Genomic DNA, 22573 nt, shown 5'->3' on the forward strand with positions numbered 1-22573 from the left:
AATTGTGACGATTGCCTGGCGGACCCGGAAGCATACCTAGAATGGTGGTGGTGCCTAGCAGGCACCGCCCACCACATTAGGATGCTTGATCCCCACCAGCCTTGAATGGCGGTTCAACCGCCATTCAAAGGCTGGCGGGATTGACTTTGGGGGCCTGTAGTGAGCCCCCCTTTAGCAGGGGCACTCCAGTTTTGCCCTTGGGGGGCACCTACGGTGCCCCCAACATTTCCCTGCGCCATGTGGCAGGCACCGCTTGGTTCCTGCCAAATAGTGCAGGGAAATGCAAAACTTGCTTTTTTGCCATTGCGGCGGGTGCTGCAGCCTGCAGCACCCATCGCAATGGTAAACATGCCCAATGCGACTGCCACAGTGGCGGTTGCATTGTAATTCCAAGTGCGGGACCGCCGCCATATAGGTGGCTGGTCCCAATTCCCATGATGATGGTGGACAGACTAAAGTCCATCCGCCATCGTAATGACTCCCTTAATTCTTTAAACCCACTGCCTTGTCCATCGTTCAGCAAGTTTCTTATATCTACTATGGGAGTGCAAGCATCTCTTTAAATAGTGTGCACCTTGGGTTCATTGACAGGCAGTGTCATAGGCAAAGACTGTGTATAAAATAGGGTGTTTAACCTCAAATGTTATAACACTTATCTGCAAAGGTATGAAAAGAAGTTTTTTAAACCCTATTGTCATAACACTTATCGCCAAAGTTATATATGTAAAAACTAGTGATCCTGAATACAGCGCAAAGGATATCTATTAGAGGGCAAGTGTTAATTAGGGGTGGGCAGCAATGTTCCCTCTAATTTTTTTCTTTGTGTGCGGCAGTATAAGGTCTCTGTGCGCTGCAGCCAAGGCTATGTGCGCCAAGAACCCAACCGCGTGCGTGGGTTCAGCGACAAATATCAGTGCAAATATCACTCAAACATTTGCTTAATAAAGTGAAAAGAAAGTGTATTTCTACAAAAACAGCACCACATGAAGGGTCTTAAGGCAGGTTTGCAACATACAACAAATATAAAAAAGATACAGTATTAAAAAGCATATTCTCCATTAAAAGTCTTTAATGTAACAATGTGTCCCTTACTATCACTTGTCAAGTAAGAATGCTTAACCCCTGAGAGGTGTCTGTGTTATTCAAGATTGCACCACAATGGAATCTTTGAAAATGCACTGTTGTGTCCTATCCTTAGCCAGCTACAGAACATTCCTTCTACGAGTTTTATCTCCTGCTGCATTTCTTGCATGCCTTTTGCAGCCCTCCAAGTACCACGCATCAGTGTTAGACTAACGCATTTTAGTGTGCTGGTCCACTTCACCGCACTGCAATGCAAAGTCAAGCATTTATAAATCCTCCTCCGATGTCAAGCCCAGTACCAGCTGGTAAATAGCACCACTTACAGAAAGCTGGCACAGTGCGGACAGGCCTGCTTGTGCCGACTTGGGGGTTGGCTCAGCTAGCTTTGGGCTGGCTTTAGGGGCTACAGTGTAACAATTTCACCCATATTGGGCTGGCGCAGCATTCAGCTTCACTGACCTCACGTGACAACACGAGCGAATCAGTGTCTGCTTGATTTACCCTGCGCCCAATGTCCGACAGACTAAGACTGATTACACTCCTAGCTATAGGCGCCCTGCCGCCTGCTGTGCGAGTGTGTGGCACGGCTGTCAGTTTACAATTGGCAGTGGGAACCGCGCATTGTTGTGCCGACCCGCGTGGCCCTAATATGCCTATGGCTGTCCACAACCCGACCCAGACTGCAGCCGCTGCGGGAGTGGTGCTACTTCATGTTTAGCAGACAGCCTGCACGAGTTGTCGCGTCCTGGACTGTGACATCTGCCCGCAGCCTGACCTGCGCAGGGGAAGTTGTCGCGGGCATCTTCAAAAGTCACAGGTGAGACCCCGGGGTGCAACTAGCCTTGAGTCCGGTATGTTGATAGTAAACTCTGCCCATCCATACGCATACCATGCATGGTTTCGTAGCAGCCTAAGGATGTCAGCCGTAACTCAGGCGGTGCACACCGAGGAGCGTGCTAAAACTATCCCAGCACTGTGGTATTTAAATAAACAAAGCTCACGTATGAATGCTTTTCCCTGTACAGCCTGCCATGCCACGCCTTGGTAGACTGTGTTGGAAACTGAGAAAGTGTGGCGCAGCCCAGGATGGCTATATGAAATAATGTAATTAAAATCTTATCTGCTCATTTCCTCAGTACCCTGCAGCTTCTCAGACAGGTTAATTTTGCCGAATGATGTTAAGTTGTTGATTGAACGGCCGTTCACCACATGTCCCATTTCAATCGCGTGACACAGTTACAGTGTACAGGCACCAGGGTCAGCATCACGGCCCGGGTGAGAGCGAGCTGAGACTTAGGGCTACCCATTGCAGTTTACGTTAGGACCTGGGCTCAGTGCAGCCCCTAGGACACACAGGCAGCAGCCCCTCTCCGATAACACAGACCAAAGGCTGTATGTAATACCCATTACAGAGCACCGAAAAATCTGAGGCCAGTCCTGAAAGGCCAAACCAGGCCAGGCCCGGCCTCTCTCCTGCAATAATCAGCAAAGCAACGCCAATGACCCCTAGCCCCATCTCAACCTGGCCCGAGTCTTGCTTGGCACAGGTGAGCTGAACACTGCGGATGTGAATATGGTGTTTGAATGCACTGGGTGGGGCAGGTTGGTTCATATTGGGAATGGGGTTCTGGTGTAACGGGTAGAGCCAGGCTGATTTTGTTCTCAAGAAAGCGTCACTCGTAGTCATTGAAATGCACTCATAATTGCACTGAAATTTTGAAAATGTCACATGTAGCAATCTGAAACCTTGGCAGCTATGTGTAGTCCCTTTTCTGTTTGTGTGAAATTTCCCAGTTTTTGGCTTTAAAATTCCAGTTACCCTATCTATCATCAAAAGGCACACAGCAAGCTTATCAGCACAACGTGTGCTTGCACAATCCCTAATACATATTGGGGATTGTGAAAGCACACGTTGTGCCGTTAGGCTTGTTGCCTGCCTTTGGTTAATAAAGTGCGGCAGATTGCATGCCTTTTTGAAAGTTTTCATGTTAATTGCAGGGCCCGACATGCTTACACTCGGGGCTGAATTTAACATGAAAACTTTCAAAAAGGCACACAAACTGCCGCACTCTGTTAAGAAAAAGCATGCAGCAAGCCAAACAGCACGACGTCTGCTTTCACAATCATTAATACATGTTAGTGATTGTGAAAGCACACGTTGTGCTGTTAGGCTTGTTGCCTGCCTTTTGTTAATGGACCACGCCAGATTGCATATCTTTTTGAAAGTTTTCATGTTAATTGCAGGGCCCGATATGCTTACACTCGGGCTGCATTTAACTTGAAAACTTTCAAAAAGGCACACAAACTGAAGCGCTCCGTTAAGAAAAAGCATGCAGCAATCCCAACAGCACGACGTCTGCTTTCACAATCACTAATATATGTAAATGATTGTGAAAGCACACGTCGTGATTTTAGGCTTGCTGCATGAGTTTTCTTAATAGAGCGCGGAGGGGGCCAGATTGTCTGCTTTTCTTCAAGTATTCATGTTAATCACAGTGCTGCGATTAACATGAATACCTGCCTCTTGTGGTGTGTGTGCGCTGCAAAGAAGACACTGCACGCTCTGATTCAAATAGGTGCGCGGGCACGCATGCGTGCAGGTTACAGGGAACAGTGGTGGGCAGCAAACTTTGCTCCGCCAGCGTATTTGTTGGAGTGTTTGCAACTCCGCACTCCGCTTGGAGCGCAGAGTTCAGCAAACTCTGCCAACCGTCGGCGGAACAGAGTTTTTTTTTTTTACCTGCTCACAGGCCATGGCACGTTGACTGCTCACCCCCATGAGTAAAGGCATGGCAACTGCAGTGCAAGCTAAAGGAAAAGGCTCAGCAGCTTCACTAACGTGCTCTGACACCAAGAGCCACACGTCGAGCACGTCATCAGAGCGAGCACCTATGGCCTCCTCCCTCCCATTAATCTCTCTGCTCCCCACCGAAAATGGGGTATTGCGGGATGGCATGGAGGTGTCAAAGGCTGCGCAGCCACCTGCCAGAGTAAGGGTGCAAGGTGCAGTATATCCCAATACTGTGCCACTGCCAGCAGGAACCCCAACCATGCCTGGTCAGCCACACTGAAGTCCAGCAAGACCCCCGAGGTGGGTCATCCCAATCCCAAGCCGCCTGCAGCGGCTGCAGAAAATTAAATACCGCGGGCCAGCTGAGGTGGTTACTGATTAACCCTTTGTGAAACTGGAACAGTGACATGATATAAAGCACAGTATGCAGCGGTGCGCGCATACTTTGGGGCGAGTACAGTATACTTATTATACTTAATTTATGTGACTTCACTTGCAGTTGCCTGTTACTGACTTGTGTCTAGTCATTAGTGTGACCTGTTGTTGCACCTGACCTCTTCACGGGCATGCAGAATGGTTGTATGCTGCTGAGATATTCTGCTCAGTGCTGCTGACACTCCCCATTGAGCTCAGGGAGGTTGGGGGGGGGGGGGGGACTGAGCAAGACTTCACCTGCAGGCGGAACTCCGTGGAATTCAGCAGGGTTTTCGGGGAAATTCTTCTGAACTCTGCCCAGGCTTAGTGTTAATATATCCAGATCAGTCTATCTTCAGGAAATTGTTTCATTAGTCATAGGTATAGTGTGAGGAATAGTTGGAATTACGCTGGCATAGCTACTTCTAGATCTGGATGCCCATAGCTTGTCTCTGGGTGGCAGTGTTAGTAATCATACCCCAGGTATGCTAATATCGGTGAACCTCCTGAAGTGATAGGTCTAACTAATCATAAGTCTACTGTATGCGGTGACCAAATTATAGTTGGATGGTGTTCCATGGTATATTATGGTTTAAGCCTGTTTTGTGCATAGACAAATGGTAAATCCACTGCTGCTATTTCTCGAACAGTGAATTTTCAGGCTTGTTGGTGTTACCATCCAGTTGTTCGATAATAATGACCCACCTCATTTCGGTTCACTGACAGAATATTGACCTCAAAAATTTAGATGTAAAAATATCGAGGTAAAAATATAGAATGCAAAAATATCGACTTCCTATAATTAAACAGGTAAATACAAAAATATCGAGAAAAAAAATATCGATATCAAAAATATAGTTGTACAAAATATAGATGTTTCTATATATATATATATATATATATATATAAAATAAATTAATAAATATTAAATATATTAAATAATCAAATTAATTTAAAAAAAGTTAATTCGATTTAATAAACATGTAAACAAAAAAACGTAGTTAAAGAAGGTTAGACACACTTACATAATAATGAATATATATATTTAATTTAAAACAATTAATAAACTATTAATTTTAATTTATTTTATAATTTTAAAATTATTCAAAAATGTACAAATAAATTAAAATATATATGGAGTTCCCTATAACACCAGTGTTATATGTTATTCCCAAGGTACATAAGGGAACCTTGCTGGTTCCTGGGCGACTGATCATTTCTGCCAGGAAAAGCCTATTTGAACCCATATCCAAATATGTGGATTATTTTCTGCAAGACTTTGTAGCCGAATCACCATCTTACATTAAGGACACACACAGGGAACTTTTTAAGAAAAATACCTAATATGAAGTGGTATAAGGATCTCCTCTTTATAGTGATGGATATCACATCCTTATACACCAGCATCAACCACAGTGATGGCTTAAGAGCTGTGAAATATTTCCTCGATAAAAGATCGATAGGCTTGTATGAGCATAATAAAATGTTTATTCGAATGATTATGTTTAATAAACAACTATCTTATGTTCAACAAAGATGTTTACCAACAGATGAGGAGAGTAGCCATGGGGGCCTGCTTCTCCCCTAGCTACGCGTGTCTTCACGTGGGCTGGTGTGAGGATCAGGTCCTCAAAACACATTTCAATCGGTTGTGGGAATCACATGTGATGAGATGGTGGAGACTATGTTTGCATAGTGTGTAAGGCCTCGGTAGAAAGTGTTGAGGCTTTTGTGGAAATGATTAATGCAAATCATTTAAATTTCAAGCTTACAGCCCAGATCAGCAATAAGTCTATTGAGTTTCTAGATGTGCAAGTGTATATAGATAAAGAGATGGTATAAACTAAGTTACACAGAAGGATCAAAGCAGGAAACACAATTATTCATGCGAAGAGTGCACACCCCAGACATTTAATTCGGAGCATCCCCTATGGGGAATATTTAAGAATACGCAGAATCTGCAGCTCCGAAAATGATTCCAAAAGAAGAAACAGACAGATTCATTGCACGGGGGTACAACATCAAAGACTTATACAGAGGCATACTTAAAACCAATGCCCAACCAAGAGAGGTCAGTCTTTTCAATGAGAATAGTATGAGGGACGCTGGCAGTAAACCATCTCTGAGCACATGGGAGACACCACATGAGATCAGAATGATTACGACTTATAGCAAACAAGAAGGGAAGATCGGAAAAATCATTAATACCCAATGGCCTATAGTCTTGAACAATATTACATTGAGCCAGATCCTTACTGACAAGCCTTCTCCATTGATGAGAGATTCACTAGTCATTAGTATCTCAGTCCAGCTCTTATCTGGTTGTCAACCAAAAATTGATTTTTTTTTAAATGCAGTTCCTGCAGAGCCTGTAAATTTGGAGCCAACATGTCAAACTACACGACTGCATTTTCTAACAGGCCCTTCAAAATGAAAGGGCACTACACTTGCAGTACGGATTTCACAGTGTATGTACTAGACTGCCCCTGTGGTCTAAAATATGTGGGAAGCACCAAACTCCAAGTTTACAATAGAATCCTTCAACACATAAGAGCTATAGTCAACTCCGATCCCAGCTACCCGGTGGCTAGGCATTTCAAACTAGTACATCAGAACATAAGGGAGCTTAAATATTTTGTGATCAGAGCTGTTCCTACATTAAAAAGAGGAGGCAATAGGGAAAGGCTATTGAGGCAATTGGAATTGGAATTTATAGTAGAACTAGATACCAAGATACCGATTGGGTTGAATACCAGTGAGGATCTCCACAACTTTTTATAATGGTATTTTATTAACTAATTTAAGAGCTTTTAATGAGTTTGAGCTGCAAGTCGTAATTGTAATAGTGGTTTTATATTCCTTATTAAATTATCCAATGCTTAGAGTACACTTCTGTGATGTTCTTTAATGATATTAAATATTTCTCTACCTGCTTGGGAAAACTCGGCAATGATAGATTTCACCTTGCACTTGCACTATGACACTTTGATGATACATCACCACGAGCAGTGTGCACTGTCGGAATATTACCAGCATGAGGCTTCATGTGGTAAAAAATAGGGTTAATTAGTAACATTAGCACTTTTGTTGCACATTAGCACTTTTCAATCACTTTGCACTTTACAGGGACTGTGCAACTAGGCGCACATAGCACTTTAAGAGACGCACATATCACTTTTTAAGGGGCAACATTGTAATGAAACAAAGTGTAGCCGCATAGAATTAAAAGATCCGAATGATCATCCACAGACTGTCCGTAATTTTTGATAAATACGAGTATAACCTGAGTGAATGTATTGCTGGTGTTGCTCATGTTGGAGGGATCACATAAACGATATAGGAAGATTATTCTGAGCATGACGATTTTGCTAATTACTTAGCCATGATCAATGTTTACATCAGTAATATACTGTGATTTTTAAAAATCTAAGTTGATCAATCCAATGGATTAGAGGTCTTTTTGTAAACATGATCATTTTATACTTTTATCAATTTTACGGTATTTTTATGATCCCTTATGATTGGCTATGTACTAATACATATGTTTTCAATGTAAGGACCTTGATAGTCTGTTTCCATGATGATGAAATGGAAGTGCACGTGGTATTTTTGGTATGATATAAAGGGTAAACAATGCAGGGCTGTTATGTGATCAAGACCGCTTTGAAACGGTAGAAACGGTAAAAACGTGTCATGGATGCAAGGCGGATGCCTTGTGAATTTTTTTATTTTTGAATAAAGCCTAAATAAAAGCACTTTTTGAAATTAACAACGCTGAGTGGTCCGTTCCTGCTACTGTCGAATAGCGTTGCAACTAAGGAATAAAGTTTTTTGCATGAGCAGAATACCATTTTGAGTGTGCGCTTCACTGAACTTTCCCTGGACGATTTTGTCCGGCTGTGGGTCCGCCGGCTCTGCGCACTACCTGACGACATGCTTGATTCCAGAAGGAACCTTCTCTTTGGTGATATATGGTGATATATATATATAACATAAAATCAAATAAAAAAGCATTCTATTATAAATTAAACATTAAACTATAAAAAAAATCTTTACAATTTAATTTTCCACTCCAGTCAGTGCAAAAGTAGGGAAAGTGTTGGATAGCAAAGGGGTAAAAATTACTTTTCCCACTCCAATGAGTGCAACAGTAGGGAAAGTGTTGGATAGCAGAGGGGTAAAAATTACTATTCCCACTCCAGTGAGTGCAACAGTGATGAAAGTGTTGGATAGCTGAGGGATAACATTTACAATTCCCACTCCAAGGAGTGCAACAGTAGGTGAAAGTGTTGGATAACGAAGGGGTAAAAATTACTATTCCTACTCCAGTGAATGCAATGGTAGGGAAAGCATTTGATAGCTGAGGAATGCAATTTACTATTCCCACTTCAGTCAGTGCAACAGTAGGAAAAGTGTTGGGTAGCAAAGGGGTAAAAATTGCTATTCCCACTCCAGTGAGTTCAACAGTAGGAAAAGTGTTGGATAGTGTCGATATAAAAATTACTATTCCCACTCTAATCAGTGCAACAGTAGGAAAAGTGTTAGATTAAAGAGGGGTAACAATTAATATTCCCACTCCAGTCAGTTCAAAATTAAAAACAAACAAAATATTAACCACAACAAAAATATTTTTGAAAATAAATCTAAAAAAATATAAATATGTTACAAATTTAAATACAAATATATTTAATATTAAAAAATAAAACATATTAGAATGTTAAATACATACGACAAATACCTATAAATATTATATTACATGAAATAAAACATAATTGTAAAACAAATATTTAGAAACAAAAACATTAATTATTACATAAATTTCGTTTTTTATTTCCTACCCTATAACACCACACAATCCACAACCCACATCTAATTTTTTTTAGAAAATGTACTTCCATAATTAACATAATTAATTACCAATTAAGGAAATATTATTAATTAAAAAACAAATTAAAACTCATAAAAACTAATTAACTTCCCACACTTTACCCCTACAATCTCCACAACCCACAACTAAAATTCACCTGTAAAGAAATGTATTACACAATTAAAACATATTTTCAATTAAAAAAGTAATAGTATTTAACAACTAATTATAAAGTACGTAAAATGAATGTACTCCTCACTCTGTAACCCTATAAAATGAAAACCCACACAAAAAAGAAACAATTACCATAATTAAATATCAATTAATTATTATTAATGAGCAACTAATTATTAATTAAACATAAATTACTTCCCACCCTTTACCCCTATGAACCCCACAACCCAAACCTAAAATTAATTACACAATTTCCATCTTTAATTTTCAATTATTATTAACAACGAATTATTAATTAATTAAACATAAATTACTTCCCACCCTTTACCCCTATATACCCCAAAACCTGCACCTAAAATTAAATACACAATTTCCATATTTGATTTTCAATTAATTAATATTAACAACTTATTAATTCATTGAAAATAAATTGCTTTTCACCCTTTACCCCTATAAACCCCACAACCCACACCTAAGAAAATGACACAATTACCATAATTATTTACCAATTAATTAATTAATATTAATTAACAACCAATTAATAATTAATAATACATTACTTCCTACAATTAACACTATAAAATCTCAATTAAGTAAATATTAGTAAATACAAAATACTCATTAATTATTATAATTAAATTACTTTCCACCCTATTCCCCTATAAACTCACAACCCGCTACGGAACTAAAAAACGCAAAATGTAAAAATAACATTGATAACTACTAAAGATTTAACACATACACTAAAAAAAGGTAAACATTTCATATATGCTTTTAGATATGATTTGATTGGACTCCCATTGGCTTCAATGGGAGCCTTTGTTCTGAACGAATGCATAGGCTCCCATTTAAGAAAGGGCTGGCTGGGGAAAATGGGGCACCCTGTGGCGGGCACCCCCTGGTGCCTGCCACACTGTGCATGGCTGGTAAGGTGGGACCCATGGGTACCCCCACGGACCCGATTAGAAAGGCTCTTGGTGCAGGGGGCCCACTAAAGGCCCCCAACGTCTGATTCCGACTGCCGGTTCGAGTCGGACGGCACGATTCAGAAAGGCTGTCTAAATCCAGCATCGTACTCGGTCGTTCGGAAACTTGGCCCGTAGAGACGTAAGATACTGCTCCGTACGGCTCAGTCATTCCAAATGCCATTGGGTTGGGATTGGGATATTCCTAACGCCTAACTCGCATCATACTCGGTTGGTCGGCAACCTTTCCGAGTCGGTCGGAAAGACACGTTCCCGATCCGATTTGGACAGAGCAAATGCCGTTAGGAGGCTTTCCTAACTGCATCAGAATCAGGCCCTTAGTGTTTTTGTCGTGGAAGATAATCACAAACATTGCAGTTGCTGTATGCATAGTGTCCCACTACATCTGGAAGGCCCCAGTTGTTGAGGACCATAGTCCGTGCTTCTATACATCTTTTGGGGTGGGTGGACACCAAGTTGTCTTTCAGACTTCTTGCTCTTTTGAAGGAAAACAATAGTTTCTCCCATTTAGGCTTCCCTCTCTGTAGAATGTACCAGTCTTTATCGATCATCTTCTTAACTTGGTTAAATATAGTGTTGAAGGTAGTTACACATATAAGAGGGATTGTAGTGTCTGTGTGAGTGTGGTTCTCTAATAGGGCTTCCTTGTTTTGATTCTGGGCTTGTTTGCAGTTTGTTTTTATAATCCTGTCTGGATAGTCATACGCCAATAACTTTTCCGTGAGGGATTTGGCTTGTTAGATTCAAGTCAGTGGATTTGCTACAGTTCGTCCTTAGTCTTAAAAATTGACCGTAAGTTAAATTCTCCCTCAAAGTTCTTGGATGGAAACTGTCAAATGTTATTATGTGTTCTTGTCTGTCTTTTTAAAATATATTTTTGTCTGTAGTTTGCTCTGTTCTGCGAGGATAGTCACATTAAAAAATGTGATAGATTTGCCGTTTATGGTATGCGTGAACTTGAGGTTGTTATAACAACTGGTAATCCAGTCCAGAAATGGCATCATCAATGTACTATCCCCCTCCCAAATGATCAGGATGTTATCTATGTACCGCTTCCATAGCACTATGTTGTTTTTGTAAGGGTTACTGTCATGTAAAATGTACTTAGATTCAAAGTTAAACATAAACACATACTGTCCTGCTACACCAGGGACAGTTATTTGCTGTTCACAAAATGGCTGCTGTGAAATGTCACCAGAACCCCAAGATGGCAATATCAGACCATATTACACATGCTACATTATTTTGTATTTTTTTTTGTTATATGTATATTTTGTGGTAGTTAGATTTAAAAAACTGCATTTTCAAAATGTAGTTAGCAAAGGACACTCGTTTGAATTAGAATAATTAGATTTATTGTTCATTGATAAATTATTGATAAAACAATGGACAACAGTGAGTACCAGATGATTTATGTGATTCTGTGGCTGCAGCATTTACCAAATAAGTATGGATTTACTGCATTTGCAACATAAATTTCCACATAGTTTGCAAAATTTACAGATTTCACAAAAACTTATTTCTAGCATACATGGATCAAAATAATGCTGCCAAAGAATGTGCTGCATAATTTGCATTTTTCCTGCATGATTTAGAAAAATGTGGGGCATAATTTGGCCATCCGTGCCAAATAATCCTAGTAGTCCCGATAATAGTAAAGCTCTGCAGACAGGCTTGGGGGGCTATCATTAAGATAATGAAATCCGTATTTTGCCGGGGGCCATGAAATAGCTCAATGTTTCGTGGTATGCTGTAAAGTATGGATTTTTAATCCCACTGCATTTTTGTGCACTAAAACTAGTCAAACATGTATTATAGATATATTTCTGTATACTATCAATGCAGCTGTGCAGAGCAAAATAGGCTATTTATTACTACTATTGAGTGTAGGAAGGGGCCATGACTCACAGGAGGGAGGAAGCCTTGAGTGGTTCATGATACCACTCCCCACACTCATGAAAGGTCATGAATAGCATATTACCCTCTGTATATAGACTATACAGATGCTTACTTGAGCAGAAAGAGGCGGCGAATACCTACAACATAGCTTTCCTTACTTTTTTTAAATGGCGTGAGATACTGTATAACTTCAAAATTTAAAAACGGCCTATATAAAAGAGAAATTGTTGGTTCTGGCTAGCATAGAAGCAAATATGTTCCCGCCAACAAATTAATTTAGAAATTATATTTGGATTCAATAAAAAAACACATGACCAGAGGCGATGGTGTAAGGCTTGATTGACAAGAGGGCTGCATAGACCTGGAGGTCGCTCTGCACGCGCTGCTTACCCGGGTAGCACTGCTGGTTTAAACCGGTAGCTGAGTTTCATGTGAACTCATACAAGTTCTGTAACAAAATGCCGCCGCTGCCGGCCCCGGAGCCGAGCGCAGATGTGCAGCGCAGATCAGAGTCAGGCTATTGTCTGCGCCCGAGGAGGCGGATTACAGCAGGCGATGCCCAATGGCAGCCCTGGGTCCGGCACAGAGAGAGGGGCGCGCACTGCCATCCGCATCTCTCCACAGCATCCTCATTCCTACCCGAGCAGCCGCGGCGTTAGAGCTCCGACCACCGAGACATGACAGGCAGCGCCCCCGCGCCAGGAGCAGACCCGGCAGCAAATGCAGCTGGAGCAGAAGCCAAAGGCAACAAGGAGCCTCTGCCCGGGGAGTTGGGACCGCGAGCTCCGGCATCATCCACTTCAAGCAGGGAATAAGACCAGCAGCAGCCCTCCTGAAGCGGAGCCTGCGGGGACAGCGGCCAGCGCGGAGGCGGCGCCCATCAAAGGTGCCCCGGGAGGACGGCAGAGCCCAGAAGAGCAGGTTTAACGGAACTTCAGCGCGAGCCTCGAAGGAACCCGGGTACCCCTCAAAAGGAACTTCCGCCCTGCAAACGAGCCTTGACGAAACTCCCTCTCTGCAATCAAAGGGAGCTTCAGCACCCATCAAACGAGTATTAAAGGAACTCCCTCTCTCCCATTAAAGGGAGCTTCAGTCCATCAAACGAGCATTAAAGAACTCCCTCTCTCCCATCAAAGGGAGCTTTATTCCATCAAACGAGCATTAAGGAAACTCACACACTCCAATCAAAGAGAGTTACAGTCCATCAAAAGAGCATTACAGGAACTCCCTCTCTGCAATCAAAGGGAGCTTCAGCACCCATCAAACGAGCATTAAAGGAACTCCCTCTCTCCCATCAAAGGGAGCTTCAGTCCATCAAACGAGCATTAAGGAAACTCACACACTCCAATCAAAGAGAGTTACAGTCCATCAAAAGAGCATTACAGGAACTCCCTCTCTGCAATCAAAGGGAGCTTCAGCACTCATTGATCTAGGATTAAAGGAACTCCCTCTCTCCAACCAAAGGGAGCTCCAGCACTCATTGATCTAGGATTTAAGGAACTCCCTCTCCAATCAAAGGGAGCGCCAGCACTCATTGATCTAGGATTAAAGGAACTTCCTCTCTCGATTCAAAGGGAGCGCCAGCACTCATTGATCTAGGATTAAAGGAACTTCCTCTCTCCAATCAAAGGGAGCTTCAGCACTCACTGAAATATCATTAAAGGAACCCACCCATTGATGAGATGGAACGTCAGCACCCATCAAAGGAGGATTAAAGAATCTCACTCAAGGTCAAAGGGAACTTCTGCACCTGTCAAAAGAGCATTGAGGAACCCAGGAGCCTAGGCACCTATCAAACAAGGATTAAGGAACCTCTCACACTCCATTCAAAGGGAACTTTAGCAGCACCCATTCAGTAACTTTGATTGAAGGATCGCGCGCACTGATCAAGGGAAAGCTCAGCACCCATCGAATGAGGATTAACGGAGCCTGGGCACACATCAAAGGGAATTTCAGCACCCATCAAACTAGTATTGAAGAAACCCACACACCCCAATCAAAGGGAAGTGAGGCCCCGTCAAACGAAGATTAAAGAACCCCAGGCACACATCCAAGGGCCCTCCAGCACAGCAAATAGAGGCTGGGTGGACTCTGGTGCCCATCGGAGGAGCACTGATAGGATTGCTGCATCCATCAAAAGAGGCCTGACAAACACTTAGCATGCATCGAATGCAACTAAAGGAAATTCATCATCCAGCAACCGGGGATTAAAGTAACCCACTCACCCAGCAAAGGGGCTTAAAGAACCCCATGGACCCATTAAAGGGGTAGCTAAAGAAACTCCAGCACGCATCAAAATAAATGGACTCTAGCATCCTTAAAATGGAGTTTACTGGAGCCCTCATACCCATCAAAGAAGGCTGCAGGGAACTGTAGCAGCCATCGAAGTGGGACTAAAGGAACTCCAGCAGCTATCAAAGAGGACTCAGTGCACATCAACAGAGGATTCACGGACTTCAGCTTGTATCAAAGAGGATTCACAGGACGTCAGTCAAAGGAGGATTCAGAGACTTCAGTGCCTATTAAAAGAGGATCCATAGGTCTTCACTGTGCATCAAGAAGGATTCACAGAACGTCAGCACACTTCAAAGGAGGATTCACAGGCCACTGCGCATCAAAGGAGGATTCACAGGACCGCAGGATCCATCAAACGAATCGCAATACTGTAGCACACAACTAAAAGGGATTACCAGGATGCCAATGCGTATCAAATGAGGATCCACATGACGTCAGTCTCCATCAAAGGAGGATTCGCCATACTGTAGCGCACATCTAAAAAGCATTAAAGGCCATCAGCGCGGGTCAAAGGAGGATTCACAGGACCGCAGGATCCATCAAACGAATCGCAATACTGTAGCACACAACTAAAAAGGATTACCAGGATGCCAGTGTGTATCAAATGAGGATCCACAAGTGTCAAAGGAGGATTCACAGGCCATCAGTGTCTATCAAGGGAGGATCACAAGATTTCAACACACATTTAGGTGGATTGGCAATGCCTTGGCACTCTTCAAAAGAGTAACAACAAGAGTTCAGCACCAATCGCACTCGAGCTGGGTTTCAAGGAACTTCTGGATGAGGACTGACAGACCTTCAACACCGGTCAAAGGGGGACTCAAAGGACTTCGGCACTCATCCAAAGGAGATTGACAGTGCCCTAGCGGCTAACCAGGGAAGGGTGGCCATGGTTCGTCGTTCACCCTGGTAGGGTTTGCAGTGCTTCAGCATTTACTGAGCTGGACTGATATTGCTGGATAGTTAGGGTTCTTGCTCTAGGACAGAACTGACGGGAAAGCAGCCCTCAGCTAGGAGAGAATGAGGAATCCAAAACCCATCTAGGGTTGACTGAGGGATCGCAGACTCAGAGCAGAGTGAAGAATCCAGTGACCAGCTAAAAGAGATTGGGATCCACCACCTACACTGAGGTGCTCGAGTAATGCAGCAAGCACCCACGGGTGGTTGACTAATCCCTCGCCTAGATAGAGGGAGGGTTTCAGCACCCAAAGAGAGGGGACTGAGGAATTCAGGAACCTGAAGGAAGGGTAGGGGAAGGGTGCTGGGCGAGGCAGCCGAAGGGTGAAGAGGGGGGTTGACGTCTCTAACTAGAAGGACAGAGCTTCACCACCCAGTCAACGGGAGTGAAACCGCAAACCCCTTGTGAGAGAGGAGCTGAGCAGTCAGCAGCCAGATAGAGGGAAGAGATACTTCCACCGCCTGGACGGGGATGTGATGGTTCTGGCACTCAAACAGAAGGGCTGAGAATTGTTATCACTCAACTAGAGGGTGATTGAGCATCCTGGCACCTAGCTCGAGGTGCCAGAGTAGTTCACATCTCATACAGAGGGAGCAAAGACTCCACCATCCAGACAGTAGGTGTTAAGGAATTCAGCATCCTACCAGAGGTCTTTAAGGAATCTAGCACCCACCGTGGGGGGCGTAAGGAACCCAGCAGCCAGCTTGAGGTGGTTGAAGAATCTAGCCCCCAGCCAGAGGAATCTAGCACCCAGCCAGAGGAATCTAGCACCCAGCCAGAGGAATCTAGCACCCAGCCAGGGGAATCTAGCACCCAGCCAGGGGAATCTAGCACCCAGCCAGCGGAATCTAGCACCCAGACAGAGGAATCTAGCACCCAGCCAGGGGAATCTAGCACCCAGCCAGCGGAATCTAGCACCCAGCCAGCGGAATCTAGCACCCAGCCAGAGGAATCTAGCACCCAGCCAGAGGAATCTAGCACCCAGCCAGAGGAATCTAGCACCCAGCCAGGGGAATCTAGCACCCAGCCAGCGGAATCTAGCACCCAGACAGAGGTTCATGAGGTGCCCAGCACCCAGTTTAAGGATCTTGAGGAATCCAGCACCCAGCTTAAGGATCTTGAGCAATCCATCACCTAGCCAAGGGAGCTTGTGGAATCCACCAAGGGTGCTTGAGGAATCTAGCACTCAGCCAGAGAGGGCTTTGGAAAATGCAGCACTTAGCTAGAGGAAATCGAGCGATTCACACCCCTGGGAGAGGGGGATGAGGAATTCAGCACCTAACCACAGCGGACAGGCCTAATCGCTTCAGTGGACTGCAACTTTCACACCCCACCGGGGCTAGATCCCAAGATTACAACCAGATCAAGTCAATGAGGATTGCCAGGAGACCTGTGCCACCCGCGGGTGAATGACAGCTCCCCAACACCCCTCAAAAGCCGGTTGACACCGAGCGGACACTGATCTGGGGGTCGCCGGGAGCCCGGCGCTCCCACCCTCAGAGCGATATTGTTTTTTGCTGGCTGATGGAAGTGGCTCTTGACGGATGAGTCCAGAAGGCAGCGTGTGCGCGCGGGAGGCAGCCATGATTCTCTTCTCCTCGCGCAGTGTGGTGCTGTCGGTCTACTACCCGCAGATCTTTCTCATCCTCACCAGCGGCAGCTACCTGTGAGTACCCCGCGGCACTTTTCTACTCTCTGCGGGGGCTGGGGTGGGATGCGCGTCATGGGGCGAGATGATGAAAGCCAGTGGGGCAGGCGTGGGGAGGAGAGTGGCACACGGCAGATGGTGGAGGCAGGGAGGGGGAGGCAGGGTTGACTGACTCGCTAATCTAGAAGGTGTACGGGGCAGTGGCGCTACATATGGGGCAGTGGTAAAGTGGAGAAAAGTGGGAGTGAGGGAAGCACGGAAGTTCTTGGTAGACGTGGGAACAGGAATGGTAGGTTAACACGAGACGGACAGTGAGAAACAGGGCAGTGAGGGGGCAAGCGAGTGGGGCAGGCGTAAGAGGCATGGCAGTGAGCTACTACATTGCAGGCAGAGGCAGGCCAGAGCATCGAAGGACAGGGAAATGAGGCAGGTTCGTAAGGGGCAGTAAAAAGAGGCAGGGAGATGGGAAGTATGAAAGGGACAGGAGAGTGGGGAGTTATGGGAGCCAGAAGCAGGGCAGTGAGTGGCAGGGAAGCGAGTGGCAGGGCAGAGAGGGGCAGGGCAGCGAGAGACAGACACCGAGGAGCGCGGAAGTGAGAAGCACGGCAGTCATGTCCCTCGAGTGAGGGCAGGTTAGTGAGGGCACAGGAGTGACGAGTAGGGCAGTGAGGGTCAGACGAGTGAGGAGCAGGGGTGTGAAGGACAGGGCAGTGAAAGCCAAAAGGTCGGAGGCAATGGGGGAGAGTGGAGGAGAGGTACGGCAAAATGGTGTCAGAGGAGCCAACGGCAGTAAAGTTCGTGGGGTAAAGACCCAGGAGGTTAGGAGAGGGAGAGGCAGGGCAGTGGGGGAGGGGTGGGGGCTACAGAGGCGTGAGTGGTGAGGCAGTGGGGGCATGGCGGCAAGGGATGGAGCAGTGAAGACTAGGACAGTGATCGGCATAGTAGTAATGGATAGACTGTGAGGGACGGGGCAGTGAGGTGCATGGGGTGGGATGCACGGGAGCGAGCATTTTGGGGCATGGCAGTGAGAGGTAAGGGCATGGCAGTGGGAGGTAGGGGCATGGCACTTGGAGGTAGAGGTATGGCAGTGAGAGGTAAGGGTATGGCAGTGAGAGGTAAGGGTATGGCAGTGAGAGGTAGTGGCATGGCACTGGGAGGTAGAGGCATGGCAGTGAGGGGCAAGGGCATGGCAGTGAGAGGTAAGGGCATGGAAGTGAGAGGTAAGGGTGTGGCAGTGAGAGGTAAGGGCATGGCAGAGTTAGAGCATGGCCGTGAGACGTAAGGGCATGGCAGTGACAGGTTGAGCGTGGCAATGAGAAGTATGGGCATGGCAGTGAGAGGTAGGGGCATAGCAGTGCGAGTTAGGGGCATGGCAGTGAAAGGAGAGCATAGCGGTGAGAGGTAGAACCCGGCAGTGAGATGTATGTGCATGGTAGTGAAAGGAGAGCATAGCGGTGAGAGGTAGAACCCGGCAGTGAGATGTATGTGCATGACAGTGTGAGGTAGGGGTATGGCAGTGAGAGGTAGGGGAATGGCAGTAGGGGCATGACAGTGAGAGGTAAGGGCATGGCACTGAGAGGTAAGGGCATGGCAGGGAACTGAGAAGCAAAGGAGTCATGTCCCTCGAGTGAGGGCAGGTTAGTGAGGGCACAGGAGTGACGGGTAGGGCTGTGAGGGTCAGACGAGTGATAAGCAGGGGTGTGAAGGACAGGGCAGTGAAAGCCAAAGGGTCGGTGATATTGAGGGAGAGGGGTACAGCAAAACGAGGTCAGAGAAGCCAAAGGCAGTAAAGTTTGTGGGGTAAAGACCCAGGAAGTCAGGAGTGAGAGAGGCAGGGCAGTATGGGGCGGCGGGACTGCAGAGGTGTGAGAGGTGAGGCAGTGGGGGCATGGTGGTGAGGGTTGGAGCAGTGAAGACTAGGACAGTGATCGGCAGAGTAGTAATGGATAGACTGTGAGGGATGGGGCACTGAGGTACATGGGGTGGGATGCACGGGAGCGAGCATTTTGGGGCATGGCAGTGAGAGGTAATGGTATAGCTGTGAGAGTTAGAGAATGGCAGTGAGAGGTAAGGGCATGGCAGTGAGAGGTAGGGGCATGGCACTGGGAGGTAAGGGCATGGCAGTGGGAGGTAAGGCATGCCAGTGAGAGGTAGGGGCATGGCGTTGAGAGGTAGTGGCATGTCACTGGGAGTTATAGGCATGGCAGTGAGAGGTAAAGGCATGGCAGTGAGAGGTAGTGGCATGGCAGTGGGAGGTAGAGGCATGCCAGTGAGAGGTAAGGGCATGGTAGTGAAAGGTAAGGGCTTGGCAGTGAGACGTAAGGTCATGGCTGTGAGAAGCATGGCAGTGAGAGGTAAGGGCATGGCAAGGAGAGGTGGGGTAGAGGCATGGCAGTGAGAGGTAAGGGCATGGCAGTGAGAGGTAGGGGTGTGGCAGTGAGAGGTAAGGGCATGGCAGTGAGAGGTAGGGGTATGGTAGTGAGAGATAATTACATGGCAGTGGGAGGTAAGGGCATGGTAGTGAGAGGTAGCGGCATGGCTGTGAGATGAAGGGCATGGCATTGAGAGGTAAGGGCATGGCAGTGAGAGTTAGGGGCATGGCAGTGAGAGATAAGAGCATGGCAGTGAGATGTAAGGACATGGCAGTGAGATGTAAGGGCATGACAGGGAGAGGTAGTGGCATGGCAGTGAGAGGTTAGAGTATGGCAGTCAGAGGTAGAGCATGGCAGTGCGAGGTAGGGGCATGGCAGTGAGAGGTAGGGGCATGGCAGTGAGATGTAAGGGCATGGCAGTGAGAGGTAGTGGCATGGCTGTGAGAAGCATGGCAGTGAGAGGTAAGGGCATGGCAAGGAGAGGTAGGGGTAGAGGCATGGCAGTGAGAGGTAAGGGCATGGCAGTGAGAGGTAGGGGTATGGCAGTGAGAGGTAAGGGCATGGCAGTGAGAGGTAGGGGTATGGCAGTCAGAGATAATTACATGGCAGTGGGAGGTAAGGGCATGGTAGTGAGAGGTAGAGGCATGGCAGTGAGATGTAAGGGCATGGCAGTGAGAGGTAAGGGCATGGCAGTGAGAGGTAGGGGTGTGGCAGTGAGAGGTAAGGGCATGGCAGTGAGAGGTAGGGGTATGGTAGTGAGAGATAATTACATGGCAGTGGGAGGTAAGGGCATGGTAGTGAGAGGTAGCAGCATGGCTGTGAGATGAAGGGAATGGCATTGAGAGGTAAGGGCATGGCAGTGAGAGTTAGGGGCATGGCAGTGAGAGATAAGAGCATGGCAGTGAGATGTAAGGACATGGCAGTGAGATGTAAGGGCATGACAGTGAGAGGTAGTGGCATGGCAGTGAGAGGTTAGAGTATGGCAGTGAGAGGTAGAGCATGGCAGTGTGAGGTAGGGGCATGGCAGTGAGAGGTAGGGGCATGGCAGTGAGATGTAAGGGCATGGCAGTGAGAGGTAGTGGCATGGCTGTGAGAAGCATGGCAGTGAGAGGTAAGGGCATGGCAAGGAGAGGTAGGGGTAGAGGCATGGCAGTGAGAGGTAAGGGCATGGCAGTGAGAGGTAGGGGTATGGCAGTGAGAGGTAAGGGCATGGCAGTGAGAGGTAGGGGTATGGCAGTCAGAGATAATTACATGGCAGTGGGAGGTAAGGGCATGGTAGTGAGAGGTAGAGGCATGGCAGTGAGATGTAAGGGCATGGCAGTGAGAGGTAAGGGCATGGCAGTGAGAGGTAGGGGCATGGCACTGAGAGGTTAGAGTATGACAGTGAGAGGTAGGGGCGTGGCATTGAGAGGTAAGGGCATGGCAATGAGAGTTAGGGGCATGGCAGTGAGAGATAAGAGCATGGCAGTGAGATGTAAGGACATGGCAGTGAGATGTAAGGGCATGACAGGTGAGAGGTAGTGGCATGGCAGTGAGAGGTTAGAGTATGGCAGTGAGAGGTAGAGCATGGCAGTGCGAGGTAGGGGCATGGCAGTGAGAGGTAGGGGCATGGCAGTGAGATGTAAGGGCATGGCAGTGAGAGGTAGTGGCATGGATGTGAGAAGCATGGCAGTGAGAGGTAAAGGCATGGCAAGGAGAGGTAGGGCTAGAGGCATGGCAGTGAGAGGTAAGGGCATGGCAGTGAGAGGTAGGGGCATGGCAGTGAGAGGTAGGGGCATGGCAGTGAGAGGTTGGAGTATGGCATTGAGAGGTAGGGGCATGGCAGTGAGAGGCTAGTGCATGACAGTGAGAAGTAGAGCATTGTGATGCAGGAGATGGAAAGGCGGGTGATTGAGCCAGGGCAGTTCTAGGCAACGCATTGACGGGCAGGGGCGACAGGGGCTTTTAAGTCAGGCCCGCAGCCCCAGCGGTGCAGGGGGGCCCCAAGCTCCAGGGGGCCCCCTCAGCACAGCTCTCTGGCTACAGGGCTGGGGGCCCCCAGGTGCCTTGCAGGGAGGCCCCCTCAAGGTTCGTTACGCCAGTGAGGGGCGAGGGACAGGGACTGGGGCAACGGAGTGAAAGGCAGTGTCCTGGCGGGAAAGGGTGTGACACACAGGGCAGTGAGACATCGGGCAGTGAAACACAGGGTTGTGATGGGCAGGGGAAGGACGAGAAAGGGAGTGACGGGTAGGGAATGTTCAGCAGAGCAATGACTAGCAGGGCAGTAGGGTGCCAATCAGGGCAGTGCAAGGCATTGAAGTGAAGAATAAGGGAGTGAAAGGGGTAGAATTAGGGGATGCACAGCAGGGCAGTGTCGAATAGGGCAGTTATGGACAGGACAGTAAAAGGCAGTGGAGTGAGGCACGGCAGTGATGAGTGGGAGAGTGAATAAGGAGAGGGTCAGAGGAAGGGGGTGTGCATCAGGGCAGGGAAGAACAGAGCAGTGATGGGAGGGACAGTGAAAGGCAGTGGAGTGAGAGGCATGGCAGTGACGAGTGGGGGAGTGAATCAGGGATGTGCTAGGAAGGGGATGTGCAGTAGGGCATTGACCAATTGTGCAGTGGAGTGTGAGACAAGGCAGTGGTGGATATGGCCATGAGAGGCTGTGATAGGTAGGGTAGTGAAGAAAAGGGAGTGAAAGGCATAGGTCGTGTCGTGGGGCAGTGAAGTGAAAAGCAAAGGCATGCCTTGAATAACCGAGACACACAAGAGAGGGAAGCAGAGGGGGTGGGGGGGGGGGGAGCGAGGGGCTGGGAGGTGCATGGCGGGTGGCGTGAAACACGGGAGTGAAAGACAAGGGCAGTGAGAGGCAGTGGAGGTGTGAAGAGGAAGAGCGGACAGAGAAGGCTGGAGAGCGATAACAGAGGATGCAAACCCGAAGCCGGTGCGCCGGGGGGAACTGCAGGGTGGTGTGAAGCCGAGGGGGCATTTACGCTGACGCGGTGGGGGCAGGGAGTGGCAGGGGGTAGAGGCAGAAGAGGAAGTGTGGCACCGCCATAAGTGGGAAATCGGTGGCTGAGACTGGCATAAGAGGCAGCATCGAGGCT

At 46.9% G+C, this 22573-nt stretch overlaps 1 protein-coding gene across 2 annotated transcripts in view; it reads left to right on the forward strand.

Moving 5' to 3' along the window:
• WNT7B (Wnt family member 7B) overlaps positions 1-22573 on the forward strand; it is a 565101-nt gene that overhangs the window by 98671 nt on the left and 443857 nt on the right. The window contains exon 1 of one of the 2 annotated variants that reach the window (XM_085652418.1): positions 12907-17133. The exons of the other annotated variant lie outside the window; for it this stretch is intronic. Within the exon in view, the coding sequence (XP_085508544.1) occupies positions 17012-17133 (122 nt within the window). The 5' untranslated portion in view covers positions 12907-17011. Of the gene's footprint in view, positions 1-12906; positions 17134-22573 lie in introns of those variants that run through there. 2 annotated transcript variants of the gene reach the window in all.

The sequence above is a fragment of the Triturus cristatus genome, chromosome 4_1 (assembly GCF_964204655.1).
Source record: "Triturus cristatus chromosome 4_1, aTriCri1.1, whole genome shotgun sequence".
NCBI classification, from domain to species: Eukaryota; Metazoa; Chordata; class Amphibia; order Caudata; family Salamandridae; genus Triturus; species Triturus cristatus.